Raw genomic sequence first — 21,337 nt, 5'->3', positions numbered from 1 at the left:
CCTCCGGAGTAGCTGGGACTATAGACATGTGCCATCATATCCGGCTAATTCTTGTTTTGTAGAGACGGGATCTCACTATGTTACCAGACTGGTCCTGAACTCCTGGACTCAAGCGATCCTCCTGCCTTGGCCTCCCCAAGTACTGGGTATGAGCCCCCATACCCAGGCAGTAGTGCTGTGCTTTTAACCACTGCTTATTAATTGCATCTGAAAGCGGGATGTCATTGACCATATATTCTTTCTCCAAACTCAAGCCATACATTGATTTAGCCGAAGCTGCCTCTAAAGCTAGGACCAAAACTTTTTAATTCTGCAAAGAAAAAAAAAAGGTTCATTTCCCAAGGACTCACACATAACAGATGTACACAAAGCTTTTTGAGTTTTATTTTTTTCCTCAGGTTGGAGATTCATTGTAACATGCATGCATTTTCAAACAGTAACAGGGTCTCGAACTGTTTAAAGCAGACGTTAGACAAGCACGGGGGATTGAAAATTCCTATTTAAAAACTGGAAACTGCAATGGGATATGGAGAAGTCACACACTTGGTGGGGTGGTGGGTTATCCTGTTTCCCCAAAAGGTAGGTATGAACTTCATTCACATTTTTTAATTTCAATGATCTGACCTGATGCTGGGGTGTGCTGAGCGGAACTGCCCCCTCCCCCAAGGGTGTTGGCTCCCACCGCCTCACAAAGTGGCTCTGAGCAAGGGCAAGAGGCTCCTGTGGAAACTTCTGCCCTGGGATACTGGCACAAGCTACTGAAGGACAGCTGAGTCTCCTCTTCCCTGTGGGGCACTCTTCATAAGCGGCACATTCTAGAGGAGGGAGGGGCCGCGTCACTGCCCCTGCAGATGGCTGGTAGATTGGGGAACAGTTGTCTGAATGGGTTTTCCCTTTCAGGACCCCCTGCCCGCATGACTGCCAGAAAGAGATGAGGCTCCTAGACTTGGTGGGGGGGCCACAGGTTTAAGGCCAGAGCTCTGAGGGTTGTTTAAACACACTGTCCCTTCTGGCCCCCAACACCTGAGTAACTCACATGCTGGGGTGCTGCCGTTTTCTCTCCCACCCTGAATTGGTAAAAAGACAACTGGGGGGTAGGACTGGCTACTGATAAAAGTCCTGGGTCTTTGATCCACCTCCCCAAGGCATGCCCTGGCAGACCATGAAGATAGGAAAGGCAAGGCAGGAGTCTAGCCTCACCCTGAGTGCTACCAGCAGGCCCATTGGAGGCCAAAAGTACAGGCAAGAGAAAGAGTGAAGTAGGGAGAGGGGACGAAGAGCTGCCTGTGGTGGGAACTTAAGAGACTGCCACTGAGAACAGCCACAGGGGCCACTCGTGGCACCTGCCACAGACCAGCAACCCCTGAGCTAGAGAAACAAGGAGAGGTGGAGCACTGCTTCAGTCTGTGCCCCTCAACTGTGGCTTCCTGGCAAGCCCTGTGACCCCAAGCCACAGGGCATAGGAAAGGAGTCTGTGCTGGGGGACACAAATACCCAGTGGTTAATTAACAGAAACCAGGGCCAGGGACCCTCATCTAGAGGTCAGTGGAGTTTCCAGGGCACTCGTCACTGTGGCTGGGAGACTACAGTGTCTCGGCTGTGGACTTGTGGAAGAGGGAGAAGGATGGGAGAAGGGGTGACTGGATGCCAGCCAGGAATCCTGGCCTTAGCCCTATCCTGGCCTCGCCCAATCAGCCATGTCCTTATTCTTACACCTTTCTTCTTGGGAGACCCGACATTATTCGGAGATGCCATGAGACTGTTGAGCTTTTCTTCATGGCCCCAGGGAGTGAGGCTGAGGGTAGTCACTTGCCCTCTGATGCCTTCGGCTGCCCAGTAAAAGAATGGCAGGACCCAAGGAGGAAAGAGTGGGGGCAGACGGTGCTTGGGGAATCAGTCCTCTCTCTACATTCAAACTGCAGATCGAATAGAGTATCATGATGAAAAGAAGAGAAAGGAAACTTGTATAAAGCAAGATAAATAGCTTTTAAACATTAGAATGCCAAACATTAGGGGCCAAACTCAAGGTTTTGAAGATAGCACAGCGAATGACCTTTAAAAAAAAACAACTGAAAATCCACCAAACCACAGCTCAAAATGTTGCGACCCAGTCAACAATACTGTCAGAAAAACAAAAAGCATTTGAAACAGAATGCTACCTCTCAAACTGTAAACAATATACAACACACACACACACACACACACACACACACACACACAATGTTAAACAAGTTAGATACCTGGTAGTCGTCTTTAACTGCTAAGAATGTGTTACACTTTCCAAACACATTATGGCAACATGATCAGCAGACCAAACGCAGAGAAGCCAGTGGGAGCCCAAGGCCATGGAGGCTGCTGAAAGACAGCTTTCTCAGCTTCAGAGATGCTGGGCCTGACGAGGAGCAGATCCAAACTTGCATTCTTCATTATGACATGGGGAAATCAAGCCCAAACATTATTCCTATATAATCCTTTCCTAAGTCAAATTTGTTTTCTCCATGAGCCAGTTGGTTTCAAGTTCCCTGTCATGTAGCGGTCTTGCGGCAGTTGTTCAGACCTACCTATGGCCCCTTCCTGGGGCCAGGGCAGTGGTTTGACCCCCATCTGCCTCTTCCAGAATGGTTTCCCATCCAAGCCAGCAGCCCCACTGAAGTCCAAGAATGCCGTCTCCATTCTTTCCTGACCTGTATGCTGAGTCAGGCACAGAGACAGTGCTCGTTCCGCTTTGGAAGCTGAGCTTGGCCAGGTTTGGAAGGAGTCACAGGAAACCAATTTATTCATTCAAAATGGTTTCACAAGCGATCTTCACATCTTTGGGGTTATCTACAAGTTTGACCATATCTCATCCCAAATTCCCAGTTCCTGGTTGAGGAGGTGAGAAGATGCAGGAATGTACCTCCCCCAATGCAGAGTAACAGGGCTGTTTCTCTCCTGGCCAGAGCAGTCTGTGGCTCAGTTCCGAGGGCGTGGGTGGCAGGCTCCGAATGCAGGTGGAACACCTGCAAGAAGCCACTCCTTCCAAAAAAGCCTGTGGGCCACAGATCTGCTAAAAGTCTAGAGCGGGGCAACAAGAAAAAACAGCCCCAAGGCGGGGCCAGGTCAAAACTCACATCGAGCTTCCAAACTGGATTTCCTGGATCGCATCCTCATGTAACTAGGAAGCCACCTCACGTTTGGACGCCACACTCTAAGATGTGGGCACCTTGCTGGCTGTAACTCTCCAGGCAAAGGGAGCCAGATCTCCTACAAGGTCATCCCGGGGCTTAAGGAGGTGTCTCTGCAAAAGAGCACTCCAGGTGCTTGGAGATTCGCCCAGAGCTAAGAGCTCGGCTAGAAGTGAGAGTGCCTGGGAGGAGGTCAGAAGGAAGGAAATAGATCGAGGGCACAGGACCTCATTTGATACATCAGTTTCCGAGGTTTTCCCAAAGGGAAATAACCATTTAAATATGAGGGTCCTGATAAATCCAAAGGTACTCTAGTTCCTCTTGACCTAGTGGGAGGCAGGCTTTACAGAGAGGACTTCTGAACTCCAGGGGCTAAGAGAGCCTGGGGCTTGGGTGATCATCACAGGGTTCTCTGAGAACCAGGTGTCCGAGAGCCCAGCCGCTTTCCTGCCCCTCACCATCCCATGAGGATGAACTCATTCCCCTCTGAGATCTCTGATTCTGATCCGAGATGTCTGGTGCTGACCTGGTATGTTCCGGACAGGATGGAGGAATAATGCAACATTTCACTTGAATCCAAGGGAAAGGTGGAGGAAGTTGTGCACAATATTCCATAAAATTACAAAGTTAATCCAGACAAGAGCAAATGCAGCAGGGCGAGGCATCTGACCTCTCCAACCTGGCATCAGAGCACTTGGCTCTGAAAGGACCCTTGTGCTGGGTCTACTGGGTGTCTCTTTAATTGAAGGGAACTGAGAGCTCGGCAAGGATGGGGAGGGTGGGTAGGGTGATGAAATATGTGATTATAAATAGCAAACCTGGAGCAATGAAATTTCAGAAACAAAACCCAAATAAACTCACAAAGTCATCTCTAGCCCCAAGGTATCTTAAAAGGTTATAAGGTAACAAAAAGGGAACCCCTTTTTAACCTGGGTGTCAAATGGGGGGGAAAATCAAGGGTAAGTAGAAGGTGGGGTTATATCCTGTGAGCAGGTGCACACACAGCACATTCCCCTCCTCTTCAGCTAAAGTCTCTCTCGGTGTCACGGGCTGCTGTCTCATTGCTAAAGCCCTCCCAAACCCGACTCTGCTCCCACCCTCCCATGGAGCCCAAATACACCCTTCTCCCTAACTCCCGATCCCCGACCGCATATCCAGCTCTCTGGCTCTGGCTGAAAGTAGAAGATAACTACGTCAGGATGTTGGACATAAACTCGTTGAAGCGTTTGGAGTACTGCTCAGGATTCACAGTCGAGATCTCAGCCCCTGCCTGTAATACACAAGAGGTTGATTCAGGTTGAGTTCCTGTGCCCCAATCAGGAGGCTGCACCTGGGAGGAGCCAGGGTATTCAGAGGCCACTTAGTATCAGAGTTGAATACCACCCCCCGGCCCCACCAAGACTGAGCAGACTACCTCAGGAAGTGGCTCATAAGTCCTGAACTGTCTTGGCCCCACTCCTGTGATTTATAACCCCAGGCCTGTACCGAAGTAGAAGAAAGGCAGTGGGGAGGTGGCAGAGAGGCTCTGGATCTCTGTGGGGGTCACTACATGGAGAACAGGGCTTCAGGCCCACGGGGAAACAGGCCTATGGGGAGCAGTATGGTCATGGAAACAAAGCTATTACTGGCCCTTCAACAAGATGCACAATAGGCCCAGCAGGCCCTGAGGAAAAACGCTGGCGGGCTTGGCCCCAAGGGCTAGAGAACTGGGGAATAAACAAATTGGGCCCAGCCTGGCAGGGAGTGGGTAGGTGAAGACAGGGAACATGGCAAGGCAGGCAGGCTGCTCTTCCAGTCCGCTCTCCTGGGAGGAAGGGGACAGGAGTGTGTTCCTTGGAGCAAGAGGCCTGAGACTGCCCTCACTGGGGTCTGAAGGTGAGCATAGACGGACCGACTCAGCTGGGCCCTGGATGAAGATGGAGAGGACTCACCCCGTGTTTCACCGTTTTGGCAGCATGTGCAGCTTTCTTCTTCGTGTCGTATGGCGTGAGGATATCAATGATGGCCATGAAATACACCTCCTTCTTGGGGGAACCTGGAGGGACATGGAGAGCAGGGAAGGAGGAAGAGCGGGCAGGAGAAGGGCAGAAAGCAGCTGGGCACTGCTACAACCCCCAGACACAAGGCTTATCATGTTGGGGCTGAGAAAAGGACCAGTGGAGTCCTTTCCAGCTTTCATAGCTCTTATCTTATTGGATCTTCAGTCACTCTGAGGGGCTGACAGGACAGTGTCAATCAAGTTTGGTTCATCCCATGAACCAGAGCAGAACCATTCCTCAGTCAGCCAGGACAAGCAGGGAAGCATAGGAAAGCCTGGCAGAGAAGGAGCCCCAGGGCCCCAGGTTGAGGTGGCGACCCTGGAGGGGAGTCTGGAGGCAGAAAGAGGTCAAAGGCAGCAATGAATGAGGTGGAGGCCCAGATGCCCCCTAGAAGGATCTAAACAATGAGCTGAGGGGTTAGGATGAGGGCAGGGCTGTGCAGGGCAGGCACAGGTTCTGACTTACTTTCATGGCTTTTCATGGCATAGACATCAACAGAGGGGTCGAATTCCCCAGGACCAAAGAACCGAGGAAAGCTGAGGAGGTTGCCAGGGCTGTCGGGAGGTGTGCCATAGGAGCAGAGTAGGTTGCCGCCCACCCCATCATTCTCACACTCCTCATCCTCTGCCCGCTCCTCCACCTCCATCTCTTCCTGCTCTGCCCGGTCCACGTCATGGATGCCCACCAGCAGGCTGTAGTCCATGATCTTCAGCTGTGCCAAGAACTAGGAAGGCCAAGGACGGAAAGATGGAAGGAAGAAGAGGTTACACAGGACATCCCAGTGACATCCAGAAAGGGGGAAAAGGCATTCAACTCAATTCTACAGAGTTTTGAAATTCAACAGAGAGTAAGGCATCAGAGCACCTGCCCTCAGCGAGCTCTCTAAGTCTAGTGGGGAAGACAGTCATTCAGCAGGGGAAAGGCAGGAGGTTGAGGCTGCAGTGAGTTGCGATCACACCACTGCACTTTAGCTGGGTAACAGAGCGAGACTGTCTTAAAAAAAAAAAATCAAGGAGTTGTGGGAGTTTACAGGAGGGGTGAGCAAGACCCTCCCTGAAGAAAGGAGTTGAGGCCAAGGCTGAAGGATGAAGAGGAGTCAGTGAGGCAAGTGCTGCAGGTTAAAGACAGAATGAGCGCTGCAGGAAGAGGGAACAGCCCATGACGGTTTGGGATCAAGAGAGGCCATGGTGGCTGGGCACGGTGGCTCATGCCTGCAATCCCAGCACTTTGGGAGGCCAATTAGGGAGAATCACTTGAGGCCAGGAGTTTGAGACCAGCCTCAGCAATGTGGTGAGATCCCATCTCTACAAAAAACTTTTAAAATTAGCTGGGTGTGGCTGGGTGTGGTGGCTCATGCCTGTAATCCCAGCACTTTGGGAGGCCGAGACGGGTGGATCACGAGGTCAGGAGATCGAACACCCTGGCTAATACAGTGAAACCCTGTCTCTACTAAAAATACAAAAAATTAGCTGGGCATGGTGGCAGGTGCCTGTAGTCCCAGCTACTCGGGAGGCTGAGGCAGGAGAATGGTGTGAACCTGGCAAGTGGAGCTTGCTGTGAGCCAAGATCACGTCACTGCACCCCAGCCTGGGGGCCACAGTGATACTCCGTCTCAAATAAAACAAAAAACAAAAAAAATTAGCTTGGCGTGGCAGTGCACACCTGTGGTCCTACTTATTTGGGAGGCTGAAGTGGGATCGCTTGAGTCCAGATATTTGAGGCTGCAGTAAGCTATGACGGTGCTACTGCACTCAAACCTGGGGAACAGAGTGAGACCCTGTCTCTTGTTAAAAAAAAAAAGAGGCCATGGCCAAGTTTGAGGAAAGAAATAATGAAATGATATACTATGGAAGAGGCTGGAGAGATGGATGCAACACAGCAATATATTTCTGATCACAAATTTCAACCCATTACGACTCCTAAACCCAATGTAGTGGGCTGGAACTAGGATTTCTTTAAATTAAATACAGTAGTCCACCCTTATCCACAATGGCTTCAGTTACCTGTGGTCAACCACAGTCCAAAAATATTAAATGGAAAATTCCAGCAATAATTCGTAAGTTTTTTTTTTTTTTTGAGACGGAGTCTCGCTCTGTCGCCCAGGCTGGAGTGCAGTGGCCGGATCTCGGCTCACTGCAAGCTCTGCCTCCCGGGTTTACGCCATTCTCCTGCCTCAGCCTCCCGAATAGCTGGGACTACAGGCGCCCGCCACCTCGCCCGGCTAGTTTTTCGTATTTTTTAGTAGAGACGGGGTTTCACCGTGTTAGCCAGCATGGTCTCGATCTCCTGACCTCGTGATCCGCCCATCTCGGCCTCCCAAAGTGCTGGGATTACAGGCTTGAGCCACCGCGCCTGGCCAATAAGTCATAAGTTTTTAAATAGTGCACCATTCTGAGTAGTGTGATAAAATCTAGCTATGTTCTGTTCAGTGCTGACCAGGATGCAGATTATCCCTTTGTCCAGTGTATCCACACTGTACACACTAATGTCCCATTAGTCTTTCAGTAGCTGTCAGTAGCTATCTTGGTTATCAGTTCACTATAGTTGTATCACAGTGCTTGTATTCAAGTAACCCATATTTGACTTCATTATGACCCCAAAGAGCAAGAGTAGTGATGTTGGCAATTCAGATATGCCAAAGAGAAGCCATAAAGTGCCTTCTTTTTTTGAGAAAAAGTCTTGCTCTGTCACCCAGGCTAGAGTACACTGGTGCAATCTCGGCTCATTGCAACCTCGACCTCCCAAGTTCAAGTGATTTTCCTGCCTCAGCTTCCTGAGTAGCTGGGACTACAGGCGTGCATCACCACCACACTCGGCTAATTTTTGTATTTTTAGTAGCGACACAGTTTCATCACGTTGGCCAGGCTGGTCTCAAGCTCCTGACCTCAAGTGATCCACCTGCCTCAGCCTCCCAAAGTGCTAGGATTACAGGTGTGAGCCACTGCACCTGGCCAGCTTTAAGTGAAAAGGTGAAAGCTCTTGACTTAAAAAGAAAATAAATTGCATGCTGAGGTTGCTAAGATCTCCTGTAAGAACAAATCTTCTATCCGTGAAATTGTGAAAAAGGAAAAAAATTCATGCACCGTATATATAGGGCTCAGTACTATCTGTGGCTTCAGGCGTCCACTGGGGATCTTGGAACATGTCCCCTGCTGATAAAGGGGGACTACGGTATAATAAAACAGAATAAAAATATCAGAATACAAGATAGAAAATAAAGGTAGACAGTGTTTTAGTTGTATGTATCCATTGGGTTGCAAGGTAAAATATACTTCTAACTGGCCTCAGAGACAAAGTCTGAAAAAACAATGTCATTGACTTCTTTATTAGCCCAGGTGAAAATAGAAAAAAAAAGGAAGAGGGAACACAAAACCACACAAGAATGGCAGCCAGAACCAACCAATATTCTCAACCCATTCCCCAAAGGTCGAAAGAGGCTGTGTGGTGCAGGAGAAAGTTCTGGGGCCCTCCCCCTAGCATCATGTGACTCCCCTTGCCAAGCCTCAGTTTTCTCATCTGTTTAATGGGTGCTGTGAGTAGGGTGGTGGTTCAAGTCTTTTATCTAGGATTTCCAGACAAAGTGTGGAATGATACAGGATGGAAACGGCCAGCTGGCATTCCAGTTTAGCTAATAAAGAGGCAGGAGTGCAGCCACCATCACACAGTGGTCACTAGGAGACTGCCAGACTGACCAGTGTTAGGCCCTAACAGAGAACTAGGAGGAGAATCACCATGGAAGCAGAGTGGCTCTATGCACAGGCCCAGAACACAACTTAAAGCACAAGGAGCCCTAAAGATAGGAGCCCAGCAGGATCTCCTTGGAAGAGGAAGGGCGGGAGGGACACCACTCTGAACACTTCTACACAAAGCCTTCTTAAGGCCCAGGGAGAAGGGGCCAGGGTCCCAAGAAAAAGAGGGTCCATGCACCATGCCCTCCACCCACCTGAGAACATTTATAAAGCAATATGCATTGAAAATAAATGCACTGAGTAAACTGCATTAAATTCTTCTTAGAACGACAGTAGGGGGAGGTAGAAAAGGAGAAGGAGAAAGACTCAGGACAAATAATGTCAGATGATGAAAGATAGAATAAAGAAAGAACATAGTTAGGGGTGACTAAGGAAATGCTTCCTAGCAATACGAGGTTTATGACACCCATGTTCACAGTAGCATTATTCCCAACAGCTACAAGGTGGAAGCAACCTAAGCGTGACGGCTAATTGTATATGCCAGCTGGACCGGGCCTGAGTGCCCAGACACTTGGTCAAGCATTATTCTGAGTGCATCTGTGAGGGTTTCTGGGTGAAATGAGCATAGAACTGGTGGACTGAGTAAAGCAGATGGCCCTCCCCAGTTTGGAGGGGCATCATCCAATCAGCAGAAGGCTTGAAGAAAAAGGGTGACCCTCCTGTGAGGAAGAGGGAACCTCTTCTGCCTGGCAGCTTGATGGCCTGTAGAGTAAAACCACACCACCAGCTCTCCTGGGCCTCCGGCTTGCTGACTGCAGATCTCGTTGGTCTCCATAATCCCATGAACCAATTCCTTAAAATAAATCTCTTGGGGCCAGGCATGGTGGCTCACGCCTGTAATTCCAGCGCTTTGGGAGGCCAAGGAGGGCAGATCACGAGGTCAGGAGATCAAGATCATCCTGGTTAACACGGTGAAACCCGGTTTCTACTAAAAATACAAAAAAAACTAGCTGTGCGTGGTGGTGGGCACCTGTAGTCCCAGCTACTCAGGAGGCTGAGGTGGGAGAATGGCGTGAAGCTTGCAGTGAGGTGGAGCTTGCAGTGAGCCAAGATCGTGCCACTGCACTCCAGTCTGGGCAACACAGCAAGACTCTGTCTCAAAGATAAATAAATAAATAAAATAAAAAATAAATCTCTTGGTATAAAGAGATTTACAAAACATTCTATAGGTTTTGTTTCTCTGGAGAACCCCAACTGATATAACAAGGGTCCATTAACTGATGAATAAACAAAATGTAATACATTCAAACAATGGAATATTAATCAGGGGTGTGTGTGTGTGTGTGTGTGTTTTGAGATGAGGTCTCATTCTGTCACCCAGGCTGGAGTGCAGTGGTGCACACCTTGGCTCACTGCAAGCCCCATCTCCTGGGTTCATGCCATTCTCCTGCCTCAGCCTCCAGAGTAGCTGGGACCACAGGTGCCCACCACCACGCCTGGCTAATTTTCTTTTTGTATTTTTAGTAGATACAGGGTTTCACCGTGTTAGCCAGGATGGTCTCGATCTCCTGACCTCGTGATCCGCCCGCCTTGGACTCCCAAAGTGCTGGGATTACAGGCGTGAGCCACCGCGCCTGGCCTGTTTGCTTCCTCTTATGTGAAATTCTTAGAGTAGTCAACTTCACAGGGGCAGAAAATAGAATACTGATTGCCAGGGGTTAGGGAGGGGGAATTGGGAATTAGTGTTCAATGGGTATAGCGTTTCAGCTGGGGAATATAAAAGTTCAGAGATGAATGGTAGTGCTGGTTGCATAATCATGTGAATGTACTTCATGCCACTCATACTTCATGCCACTCATACTTCAAAATGGCTAACACGCACCTATAGTCCCAGCTACTTGGGAGGCTGAGGCAGGAGAATCACTTGAACCCAGGAGGTGGAGGTTGCAGTGAGCCGAGATCATGCCACTTCACTCCAGCATGGGGACAGAGTGAAAATCTCCTCCCCCACCCCAAAAAATACACCCATTAATATATGTATTTTACCACAATAAAAAAAAAAACAAAAAACTTTTTTTTCCCAAGTTTGTTTGTAGGGTTTGGTTTTAACGAGCAGCCTCTCAATTTATCAAAAGAGAAGACACTGAGTTATCAAGTGGTCCAGGTAACATTCTCCCTATTGAGCACCTGTCCTCCCCGGACTACAAACAGAAGTTTGCTGGATAAGTGGAGAATCAGAGCTAGAGCCAGAGAAGAACCTGGCTGGTGGATTTTTGTTTTTTGAAACAGAGTCTTGCTCTGTCACCCAGGCTGGAGTGCAGTGGCACGATCATGGTTCATGCTGCCTTGATCTGCTAGGTTCCAGTGATCCTCCCACCTCATCCTTCCAAGGTGCTGGGATTACAAGCATGAGCAGCCATGCTTAGCCAACTTTTTTGGTTTTTGTTTTGAGACAATGTCTCACTCTGTTGCCCAGGCTGGAGTGTAGTGGTGAGACCACAGCTCACTGCAGCCTCATCTCCCGGGCTCAATCCTTTCACCTCAGCCTCCCAAGTAGCTGGGACTACAGGTGTGTGTCCCTGCCCCTGGCTAAATGTTTTAATTTTTTTTTTTTTTTTTTGAGACGGAGTCTCGCTCTGTCGCCCAGGCTGGAGTGCAGTGGCCAGATCTCAGCTCACTGCAAGCTCCGCCTCCCAGGTTTACACCATTCTCCTGCCTCAATCTCCTGAGTAACTGGGACTACAGGTGCCCACCACATTGCCCGGCTAGATTTTTTGTATTTGTTTAGTAGAGACGGGGTTTCACCGTGTTAGCCAGGATGGTCTCGATCTCCTGACCTCGTGATCCACCCGTCTCGGCCTCCCAAAGTGCTAGGATTACAGGCTTGAGCCACCGTGCCCCGCCAATGTTTTAATTTTTAGTAGAGATGAGGTCTTGCTATGTTGTCTAGGCTGGTACTGAATTGCTGAGCTAAAGTGATCCTCCCACCTCAGCCTCCCAAAATGTTGGGGTTACAGGATCTTAAGAGCTGGGTTCCTACAGCTCTGATGGCCAGATGCCCTCTCCATTGTAGGGACAACAGCAGAAGGGAGTTTGGAAACGGTGTTGGAATGAATTAGTGAAAAGGGAAAAGCATTCTAAACTAAATTACAAAGGTACTACTGGCGCCAACTATGCTCCATCAGGTGGAATGATCATTTGCACTTGCTTTAGGTGCCCATAAGTGCCCACACTGCTCAAATCACCACCCTTCCTTTTGTCTATACTCCTGGAAAGTAGTGAATTCCATTCTTCTTAAGGTTTAAGAGGCTCCTACCCTAGGTAAGAAGGAGCCCTGCAAGTGAAAATGAAGGTTAGTAAGTACCTCAACATCCCGCTTCAGTTTCTCCAGGAAGTTCTTTTTACTCTCCTCTCCCACGTGCAGCTTCTGCCCTTCATTGAGGAAGTCATTGTCTTTGAATGTTGGCAAGTCCTTGGCCTAGATGAGCAACAGCAGTTAGGCTGGGTAAGCCTGATTCATTCACCCCAGGGACACCCAACTGTTCTGCTGGGAGCAACTGTACAGAAAGCGGAAAGGTTTTCAGTGTACTAACACTCAACCTGTTAAATCAACAGTGCAGGAGCCTCCAGTCCCCAGCTTTGGGCAGGCAGGGAGGGCAAATACATGAAAGATGAGGAACGACTAAAGGATTCTTTCCTCTTGAGCATGGCATGGACCAGTTCAGGGCTCAGGCAGCCAGTAACTGACTCAGGCTAGACTATGAGATGGAAATGTCTGCCATCCCAGCAGGACTATGAAGAACCTAGTGAGGGCAGAGGTAAAAGACCACAGACCAAGGTTTAGGCCTAGCGTTAAGGACAGGCAGGTGATTCGTGACACAGGGCATTTCATGTTGACAGATGGTATGTCTGGGAGCTCGGCTAGGGGCTGGGGTGGGCGAGGGACAGGATGGCTGACAGGAGTTGTTTCTGACTCTGAGCAACCCTTCCATTCCTGCTCAGCACCATCATACCTTCTCCTTGTCGCTCGCTTCTCTGGCAACCGTAGAACCCTGAAAGGAGAAGAGCCATCAGGGGAAGTCCAGCTGAGGCAAAGTCGACTGCATGAGCAAATATGGGAGAGCCAGCAGGTGAACTCAAGTAGGCTGATTAGAGTCCTAGAGGGGCCAGGAGGCAGCACCTTGTTCATTTACTGTGTCAAGCCCACTTATAGAGCTCTACGTGCAATATACTTGTTATGTGCTCAGCAAACAGGACTGCACTGGAGAAGCTCAGTCCCTGCCTTTAAGCCACTTTCCTTCTAACAGGGGAGACAGATATTCAGCAGTGGTTCCACGGTCATTAGCTCATTCACTACCATGGTGCTCAGTGGTACAGGGAGGAGACAGTACACTCTGAAAGCACACACCACAGGGGCCTGGCCTGCAGAGGGACAGTGGCCAGGGCCTACCTACTTCCTGGAAATAGTATTTGGGCTGAGCTCAGAAGGGTAAGGAGGAAGCAATTAGGTTGGGGAAGGAGGAGGTGGACAGAGAGGAGACTATTCCAGACAGCAGGTGTGAAATCCTGGGAAGAGGAGCACAGGCACTGCAGGAACGCAGAGGAAACCAGCGCAGCTGCAGCACAGACGAAAGGGATGCCGGCATAAGTTAACAGAAGTCAGAAGCCAGGTTCAAGAACACGGAGCACCCTAGTTCACAGCCACAAGTGTGTCCTTCTCAGCATCTAGAGATGCACTTGTGCTGGCAGTCCATGGGGGCCTGATGGATGCTAAAGTGCGTGCGTCAGCACAGCCTCCCTCGCTGTGCACATTCCACAGACAGGAACATCAACTGCTGCATAAATATGGCACATTTAAGGCTTAAATAATCTCCTGTTACTGTCATCTGGACTTCAAACAGCCTTTGGTCCACAAGAATCAGGCATATCCACTCCAGAGTTCCCTGTCCATGCCAACACATAGGCTTCCAGCCTTCCCAATTACATGGAAGTTGGAGTAGTGGCCCCTCTGAAGCTCAGACAGCAGGGAGGCACAGCTCCAGCAAACACAGAGCCCTTTACCTTGAGGTCATACTTGCGATGTACAGTGAGCCGATGGCTGAACACGTTCCTGGTAACCACCATGTAGGTTTCCACACCATCCACGGTCAGGCGGTACATGCCCAGGAACTGTGGCAAAAGGGTGTTGCCATGACACTCCACTATGAACTAGAATGGAAAGGAAGAAGAGAGAAAAGACTAAGGAACAGGCAGTGCCAGGGATGGATAGGGCTCACCCCAGACTAAAATGCTCCCTGGCCCCCTGGAATTCCAGCCTCTAGACCAGTAGTTCTCCAGCTGGGTTCTATGAAGCAATAGGGGTTTCTCAGGCTTAAAACAGGCAACAGCCATCTCCAGCCTCCTGTTGGCATGACAGAGAGAAAGGCGATCTGAGCAGGTGGCTCAGAGTCCCTGTGGGTTCATATTATTAGTATCTCACCTAAGATTTTGTTTAAAATAGGATTCTACCACAGGAAAATCCCTGATCCACACCTTGCATCTCTTCTGCCAGCCTGATATGGGAAAGCCACAGGGAAGAGACAAGGCCCGCCAGGGATCCAGCCATCTGGGAGAAGAGAACGGCTCCATATCCAAAGCTCTTACCCACGCCATGCCCCAGGGTTTCTGCCATAACTCCCGAAACACCAGAAGTTCCCTTCAGCCCTTCTCAGGTGCCCCAGAAATGAAGACCCAAGCAGGCTGAGGACAGACACACAGATGGTGCCACGGGACTCCCTGCCTTCCTCATGGACAGGTTCCAGATGAGTGGAGAGATAGGACAGGAAAAGAAACAAGCCTGCCGAGCCGAGGGGCCCTCTTTCAGAAGAAACGGGTGCCAGAGCGTGAACAGTTTCCAGCTGGGGCTCAGTTAGTAATGAGCCTTCACGGCTCCTTCTTCCCTTTTTAAATTAGGCATTTCAGCTCACAGAAACACGGTTGCAGAAGAGTCCCACTGCTTGGTGATCAGAAGCAGCTGCCATTACCAGAGAGGACCAACCCCTCCCTAAGAAGCTCCCCCGGGGCTCTCTTCTCCCTCTTCCAACCCATCCTCTGCAGCCCAGGCTTGGGACTCACCATACCTGGTGGTATTTCTTTAAGATGTTGTGCATCTCCGCCACGTCCTCACTGGACACAGTCTTGATGACAAAGCGCCGGTCGTAGGTGGTGAGGAAACGCGTGCCACACCGGCCCTGGCTGTCACTGTTGATGGGGGCGCTGCGCGTCACTGAATTCTGATAATCGAAACAAAAGCAGGCTGGGCTTGCCAGGGGAACAGAATTCTTTCACTGAGTCTTCCCTCAGGGGCTGGACTGCTTGAGTGCCAACAACACGGAGACAGAGGGACTCCCAGATGGGAGTTTACCCGCCCCTTTTCTCACAGAGTGTTCACACCCCTCCCTAAGTCTTCCTCCAAAGTGACAAGAATTGCTCCTTACCACATGCCCTTCATCCCAGTCTAGGATGGGAAGAGGACTGACTGTGAAGGTTTCCATCCTGATCCCAGAGAGCTATCCTACTAAAATTCTGCCTCTGATGGAGGGGGCTGAGTCTAATCTGGACTCTCACACACACTACGACCTTGGGTGAGACATTTAGCATCTCTACCCCTGCATCTCCTCATCGGGAACACAAAGACACAAACTGAGCTGATTCTCCCAGTCTCTCGGGGGTGGCAAAGATGAAGCTTGGGAAATACTGTCTTCAAGGGGTCTAGCACAAAGAAGCAATGCCCATTGGTCTCTTGTCCGTGGATCTACCCTAATGCTGAAAAACCTTCCCCAAAGCAGACAGCTGATCCTCATCTCCGAGCCTGACACCTTTCCCCTTGCCTCAACCTCCTGCTTGTCTATGCAGGGCTGGGAGGCAGTTTTGGGGAGCTTTCCTGGTTGTATCCTTGCTCCTCCTCAAGGCCCTATTCCCATTAGGATCAGAGAACAGTAGAAGCCTTAAGAGGGAGGGTGTGGGAAGGTGTGAGTCAACCAAAGGGATAGGGAGGCAAGGCTGAGGGGAGATCCCAAATGTCCCTGTTCCCAAGAAAACATACATGGGGATCATATCACAGAAATGTCTCCTCTCCAAGTCCTTTCCCCATCTCTTAATGAGGATCCTGTTATTATTATCGTTTTTGTAGAGACAGAATCTCACTCTGTCACCCAAGCTGGAGTACAGTGGTGAGATCTCAGCTCACTGCATCCTCTATCTCCTGGGCTCAAGTGATCCTCCCGCCTCAGCCTACCAAGTAGCTGGGACTACAGGTGTGCACCACCATGCCTGGCTTTTTTTTTTTTTTTTTTTTTGAGATGGAGTCTCACTCTGTTGCCCAGGCTGGAGTGCAGTGGCTGGATCTCAGCTCACTGCAAGCTCTGCCTACCGGGTTTACGCCATTCTCCTGCCTCAGCCTCCCGAGTAGCTGGGATTACAGGTGTCCGCCATGTCACCTGGCTAGTTTTTTGTATTTTTTAGTAGAGATGGGGTTTCACCGGGTTAGCCAGGATGGTCTCGATCTCCTGACCTCGTGATCCGCCCGTCTTGGCCTCCCAAAGTGCTGGGATTACAGGCTTGAGTTACCGCGCCCGGCCGCCTGGCTTATTTTTGTAGTTTTTGTAGAGATGGGGTTTTGCCATGTTGCCCAGGCTGGTCTAGAACTCCTGAACTCAAGCAATCCTTCCTCAGCCTCCCAAAGTGCTAGGATTACAGGTGTGAGCTACCACGCCCAGCCCCTTTTTTTTTTTTTTTAAAAAGATGGTGTTTTGCTGTCACCCAAACTGGAGTGTAGTGGTACAATCATAGCTCACTGCAGCCTTGAACTCCTGGGCTCAAGGGATCCTTCAGCCTTGGCCTCCTGAGAAGCTGGGACTATAGGCATGCACCACCATGCCTGGCTGATCAGGATCCTGCTCTTTACTCTCCCCTAATACCTCCTCAGAAAACCCTGGCAGAGGAGTGAGGACCACCTTCATGGGGAAAACTAAAGTCAGAGGTGATAGGCAGCTCGGGGAGTTCCTCAGCAAAGGTGCTAAGGTAGCACCCCAAAAAATAGAGTGTTCCCGTTACAGAAATGTTGAGTAGACTCTGTGACTGAGTGCCTCTTCCTCCCAGCCTGGCCTTTCTACCATAAGACTTATAGGCTGCAAGCCTAGTTGGGAGGTAGAGGCAGCATCTCTTGACTCTCTAAGTGGCTGGCAGTCCAAGAATATAGGGTCCCCTCCCTGAGCACCATCCTCCCTGCCCTCATTTCAGTCTTGAGCATGGGCATGCACCCACAAGGCTATTAGCAGCAAAATGCAGACACTGAGAGGATGTGGTTAGCCCAGGGGAGGCGAAGGAACCCCTCACTTGGAACCCCTCACCAAGGAACAATGGAGGGAAGATGTCTGAGCAACTTGGGGTTGCAACAGTGGCAAGAAGTTTCCAGAAAACCTCCATCCCCAGTCAAGTCATGATTGAGTTCAGGGTTCAATCCTAACAGGGGGCTGTAGGAACCTCCCAGTACCTCTCAGGTGTGGGCATTCCTGGGCATTCAAGCCCCAGGCATCTCCTCCTCCTCTCACAAACCCTCTTCTTCAAGATACTTTTCTTTGCATGCAGGCCCTCCAGAGAGGAGGAGAGAGGGGAGGAGACTCTAACCCAAGGTCCATTCTGCTGCTGTGAACTACTCTGTGAAAGGCGTGGGGTGGGAAGAACTACAGTGTTAGAAAAGGGGCATCCATTCTAGGTTTCACTGTGCTATGGGGAAAAGAGTTTTCCCCATAGATGAATGAAAGTCAGCTATATTTCAGGCCAGGCATGGTGGCTCACGCCTGTAATCTCAGCACTTTGGGAGGCTGAGGCGGGCAGATCATGAAGTCAGGAGTTCGAGACTAGCCTGGCCAACATAGTGAAACCCCATCTCTACTAAAAAAAAAAAAAAAAAAATGCAAAAAATTAGCCAGGCGTGGTGGCGGGCACCTATAATCCCACCTACTTGGCAGGCTGAGGCAGAAAAATTGCTTGGACCCAGGAGGCGGAGGTTGCAGTTAGCCAAGATCGTGCCATTCCATTCCAGTTTGGGCGACAAGAGTAAAACTCCATCACAAAAAAAAAAAAAAAAAAAAAAAAAAAAAACAGAAGTCAGCTACATTTCTTTTTTTTTTTTTTGAGGCAGAGTCTTGCTCTGTCACCCAGACTGGAGTGCAGTGGCGCAATCTCGGCTCACTACAAGCTCCACCTCCTGGGTTCACGCCATTCTTCTGCCTCAGCCTCCCGAGTAGCTGGGACTACAGGTGTCCGCCACCACGCCCAGCTTATTTTTTGGTATTTTCAGTAGAGACAGGGTTTCACCATGTTAGCCAGGATGGTCTTGATATCCTGACCTCGTGATCCGCCTGCCTCGGCCTCCCAAAGTGCTGGGATTACAGGCGTGAGCCACTGTGCCCGGCCAAAGTCAGTTACATTTCTTACAGCTATAAAGGTGAAGTAGAAAATTCGCCCACCTTCACCACAAGGCTGTCTGCCAGGGAAGAAGATCCAAGGAGACACGCTAAGAGGAGAAGTGACAGAAACCATGGACTATGAGTCAGATTCTAATGTCCCCGACACTGGGATTGATTCCTCCCAAGAGGTCAATGGCCTCTACAACACTGTCACCCCCTGAAGGGGGCAGTTGCCCTAGCAGGCCAACCCTCCCTCCCACCACCAGGATAGGGCATAAGTTTAGGAGGTGACACTCATACCTGGCAAGAGGTTCACTACCCTTGAAGTCTTCCTTTTCTAATCTGTTTTATCTGCTTTAAGAGGCCTCATCTCTCACTGACAACAATTCTCTTTTTCTTTTGAGACCGAGTTTCACTTTTGTCGCCCAGGCTGGAGTGCAATGGCATGATCTCGGCTCGCTGCAACCTCCACCTCCCAGGTTCAAGCGATTCTCCTGCCTCAGCCTTCCAAGTAGCTGGGACTACAGGTGCATATCACCACGCCCGTCTAATTTTGTATTTTTTAGTAGTGACAGGGTTTCATCATGTTGGCCAGGCTGGTCTCAAACTCTTGACCTCAGGTGACCTACCTGCCTTGACCTCCCAAAGTGCTGGGATTACAGGCATGAGCCACCATGTCCCACCCAATTCTGTCTTTGAAGCGAAACTACGAATGAGAAGGGTTCTTCAGCCTAGACTGGGAATGTCAGACTAAAACGAAGGCGCTTCCGCAGACCCCTCTCCCTCCTGCTGCTCTCCCTCCAAGGGAGAGGAACCTGAGTGTGTGCAGCATCCTCAGAAGCATGTCTAAGGCCCTCGCCCTCCAAGGGGCCCCCGAGTGCTGGGGGAGAGACCGCCTGGGCTGGAGCAAGGAATGACACAGAGACACAGCACAAAAACAGCCAACACGTTTTGATTATCTACGTGTCCTGTGGCTTCCTGACCCCATTCCATTCCCTAATACTCTGATGTTGCCAGGAGCCTCCGTACCTGGTAATCCTGATCATCAATCCCAAACCTCTCCCGAAGGTTTCGGAACACCATGGGGCAATACTCCTTAAACTTAAAGCGGCTGGGCAGGTTCTCCCTAGGGAAAAGCAGAGACATGTCTTTGTGAACTGCCCCTTGCTCATCTTAATTCTATTATTATTATTATTTTTTGTAATAGAGACAGAGTCTTGCTATGTTGCCCAGACTGGTCTCGAACTCCTGGTTTCAAGCGATCCTCCCACCTCAGCCTCCCAAAGTGCTGGGATTACAGGCATGAGCCAGCACACCCAGCCTCATCTATATTCTGACTTCAGAACTCCTCAAAGTGTGGTCCACAGATCGCCTGGATCTGAACATCTGCCATACTTAACACGTAGGTTTCTAGGCTCTTAGAAATTCTGGAGTTGAGTCGAGAAACAAACACTCCAGGTGATTCTGAGCATGTAAAAGTTTAAAACCTTTACATCTTGTGTTCACTTTGTAAAATTAATCCAGCAGTATATCTGGGATTTGTGCACTTTTCTATGTGTTTGCTGCCCTTCAATAAAACATACATTAAAGAAAAAAACTCTCACCCACTGGGCCATGAGCCTGAGTGGAGGCTCCACCTCATAAGCACTGTGCTCACTACAGTGGGAAGCTGCATGTGAGCATCTGCTGTGAGGTGAAATCAGCCTGAATGCTACAAGGAAAAACCTCTCTCATCAGAAGGCCCCTCTCCTCTGGCCATACTCCTGTGGAAGCATCCTGAAGATGGTTACATACAGGAAGCCCTGCCCTGGGCTTCCACTGGGACACAGGAAAAGAGTGCCTGAGTTAAAGAGGTCCTCAGTCAATTGAGTGGGACCACAGAGCCCTGTCTGCTGGCTGCTGGCACCAATCTCTACCCTCCCACTCCCTCATCAATACAGACTCCCAGGAGGACAGAACATCACCTTGAAATGATGACTCCTACCAATCCTCCATCTTTACAACAGCTATCCTGTTTAGGGACCCCTTTTCAGAAATATGTCCCTCTGACTACTCCAGGATGACAGGCTTTAAGGAAATCAAAAGGAATGCCTTCTTGGAAAGGAAGTGGCCTCTCTGCCTTATCTACCCCATCTTCTAGTAAACAATACTAGAATCTAATAAATAGCACAGCACATACAGGGCTGGGCACAGTGGCTCATGCCTGTAATCCCAGCACTTTAGGAGGCCGAGGCAGATGGATCACCCTGATTGAGGTCAGGAGTTTGAGACCAGCCTGGCCAACATGGTGAAACCCCATCTCTACTAAAAATACAAAAAAATTAGCCGGGCGTGGTGGCGGGTGCCTGTAATTCCAGCTACTCGGGAGCCTGAGGCAAGAGAATCACTTGAACCCAGGAGGCAGAGGTTGTAGTGAGCCGAGATCACGCCACTGCACTCCAGCCTGGGCAACAAGAGCAAAACTCTGTCTCAAAAACAACAACAACAAAAACACATACACAGTTGTTGGAAGGACAGAAGGAATAAAATAGAAGAAAATAAGAGATTGGGTTCTCTGCTTCAGGCCAAGATATCAAGGAGGTAGCACCTTACCAGAGGCCATGGACCCTGAAGTGGGTAGTAGTGCAATGCCCACTTCCAGAGCCCTGACCTCTGGGTCAGAACAACCTTCTTTCTGGCCTGTTGAGTTGAGGGCTGCCTCTCCCTCCTTAGGTGGCCATTTAACAAGTGGCAGCTATGGAGACAGATGGCTTCTAGAACAAGATGGTATTACTTACTATGGCAGAGGGAGGTCACTAAGGGACGTTCTCAAGTCAATCTTCTCCTCTGGACTAACAGTCTGGGAATGGTGGGGTGACAGAACCCAGCTAGTGAGGTGGTGGGGACTGTGAGACAATGAAGAATAGAACCAGGATTCACATGCAGAAAGGAGAAAGTGTGAGCAGCAAATAGTCCTGGGGTGGTTCACAGAAGGATGGAAAATCCAGGCCCCA

At 49.8% G+C, this 21,337-nt stretch overlaps 1 protein-coding gene across 3 annotated transcripts in view; it reads right to left on the bottom strand.

The window, feature by feature from the left end:
- Positions 1-362: 362 nt before the first annotated feature.
- The window catches only part of PIP4K2B (phosphatidylinositol-5-phosphate 4-kinase type 2 beta), a 37,001-nt gene continuing 16,026 nt past the window's right edge, over positions 363-21,337 (bottom strand). For 2 of the 3 annotated variants that reach the window (XM_030922752.1, XM_010379336.2), the window contains exons 3-10: positions 19,374-19,470; positions 15,012-15,164; positions 13,954-14,100; positions 12,906-12,944; positions 12,257-12,370; positions 5,669-5,927; positions 5,096-5,199; positions 363-4,434 (exon numbers count right to left, since the gene is read on the bottom strand). In XM_030922752.1, the coding sequence (XP_030778612.1) occupies positions 4,354-4,434; positions 5,096-5,199; positions 5,669-5,927; positions 12,257-12,370; positions 12,906-12,944; positions 13,954-14,100; positions 15,012-15,164; positions 19,374-19,470 (994 nt within the window). In that variant the 3' untranslated portion in view covers positions 363-4,353. The remainder of the gene's footprint in view (positions 4,435-5,095; positions 5,200-5,668; positions 5,928-12,256; positions 12,371-12,905; positions 12,945-13,953; positions 14,101-15,011; positions 15,165-19,373; positions 19,471-21,337) is intronic. The other variant, XM_030922751.1, reaches the window with a different exon arrangement.

The sequence above is a fragment of the Rhinopithecus roxellana genome, chromosome 19 (genome assembly GCF_007565055.1).
Source record: "Rhinopithecus roxellana isolate Shanxi Qingling chromosome 19, ASM756505v1, whole genome shotgun sequence".
NCBI classification, from domain to species: Eukaryota; Metazoa; Chordata; class Mammalia; order Primates; family Cercopithecidae; genus Rhinopithecus; species Rhinopithecus roxellana.
The sequence above is the reverse complement of the archived record's forward strand: the minus strand, read 5'-3'. Positions and strand labels throughout refer to the sequence as shown.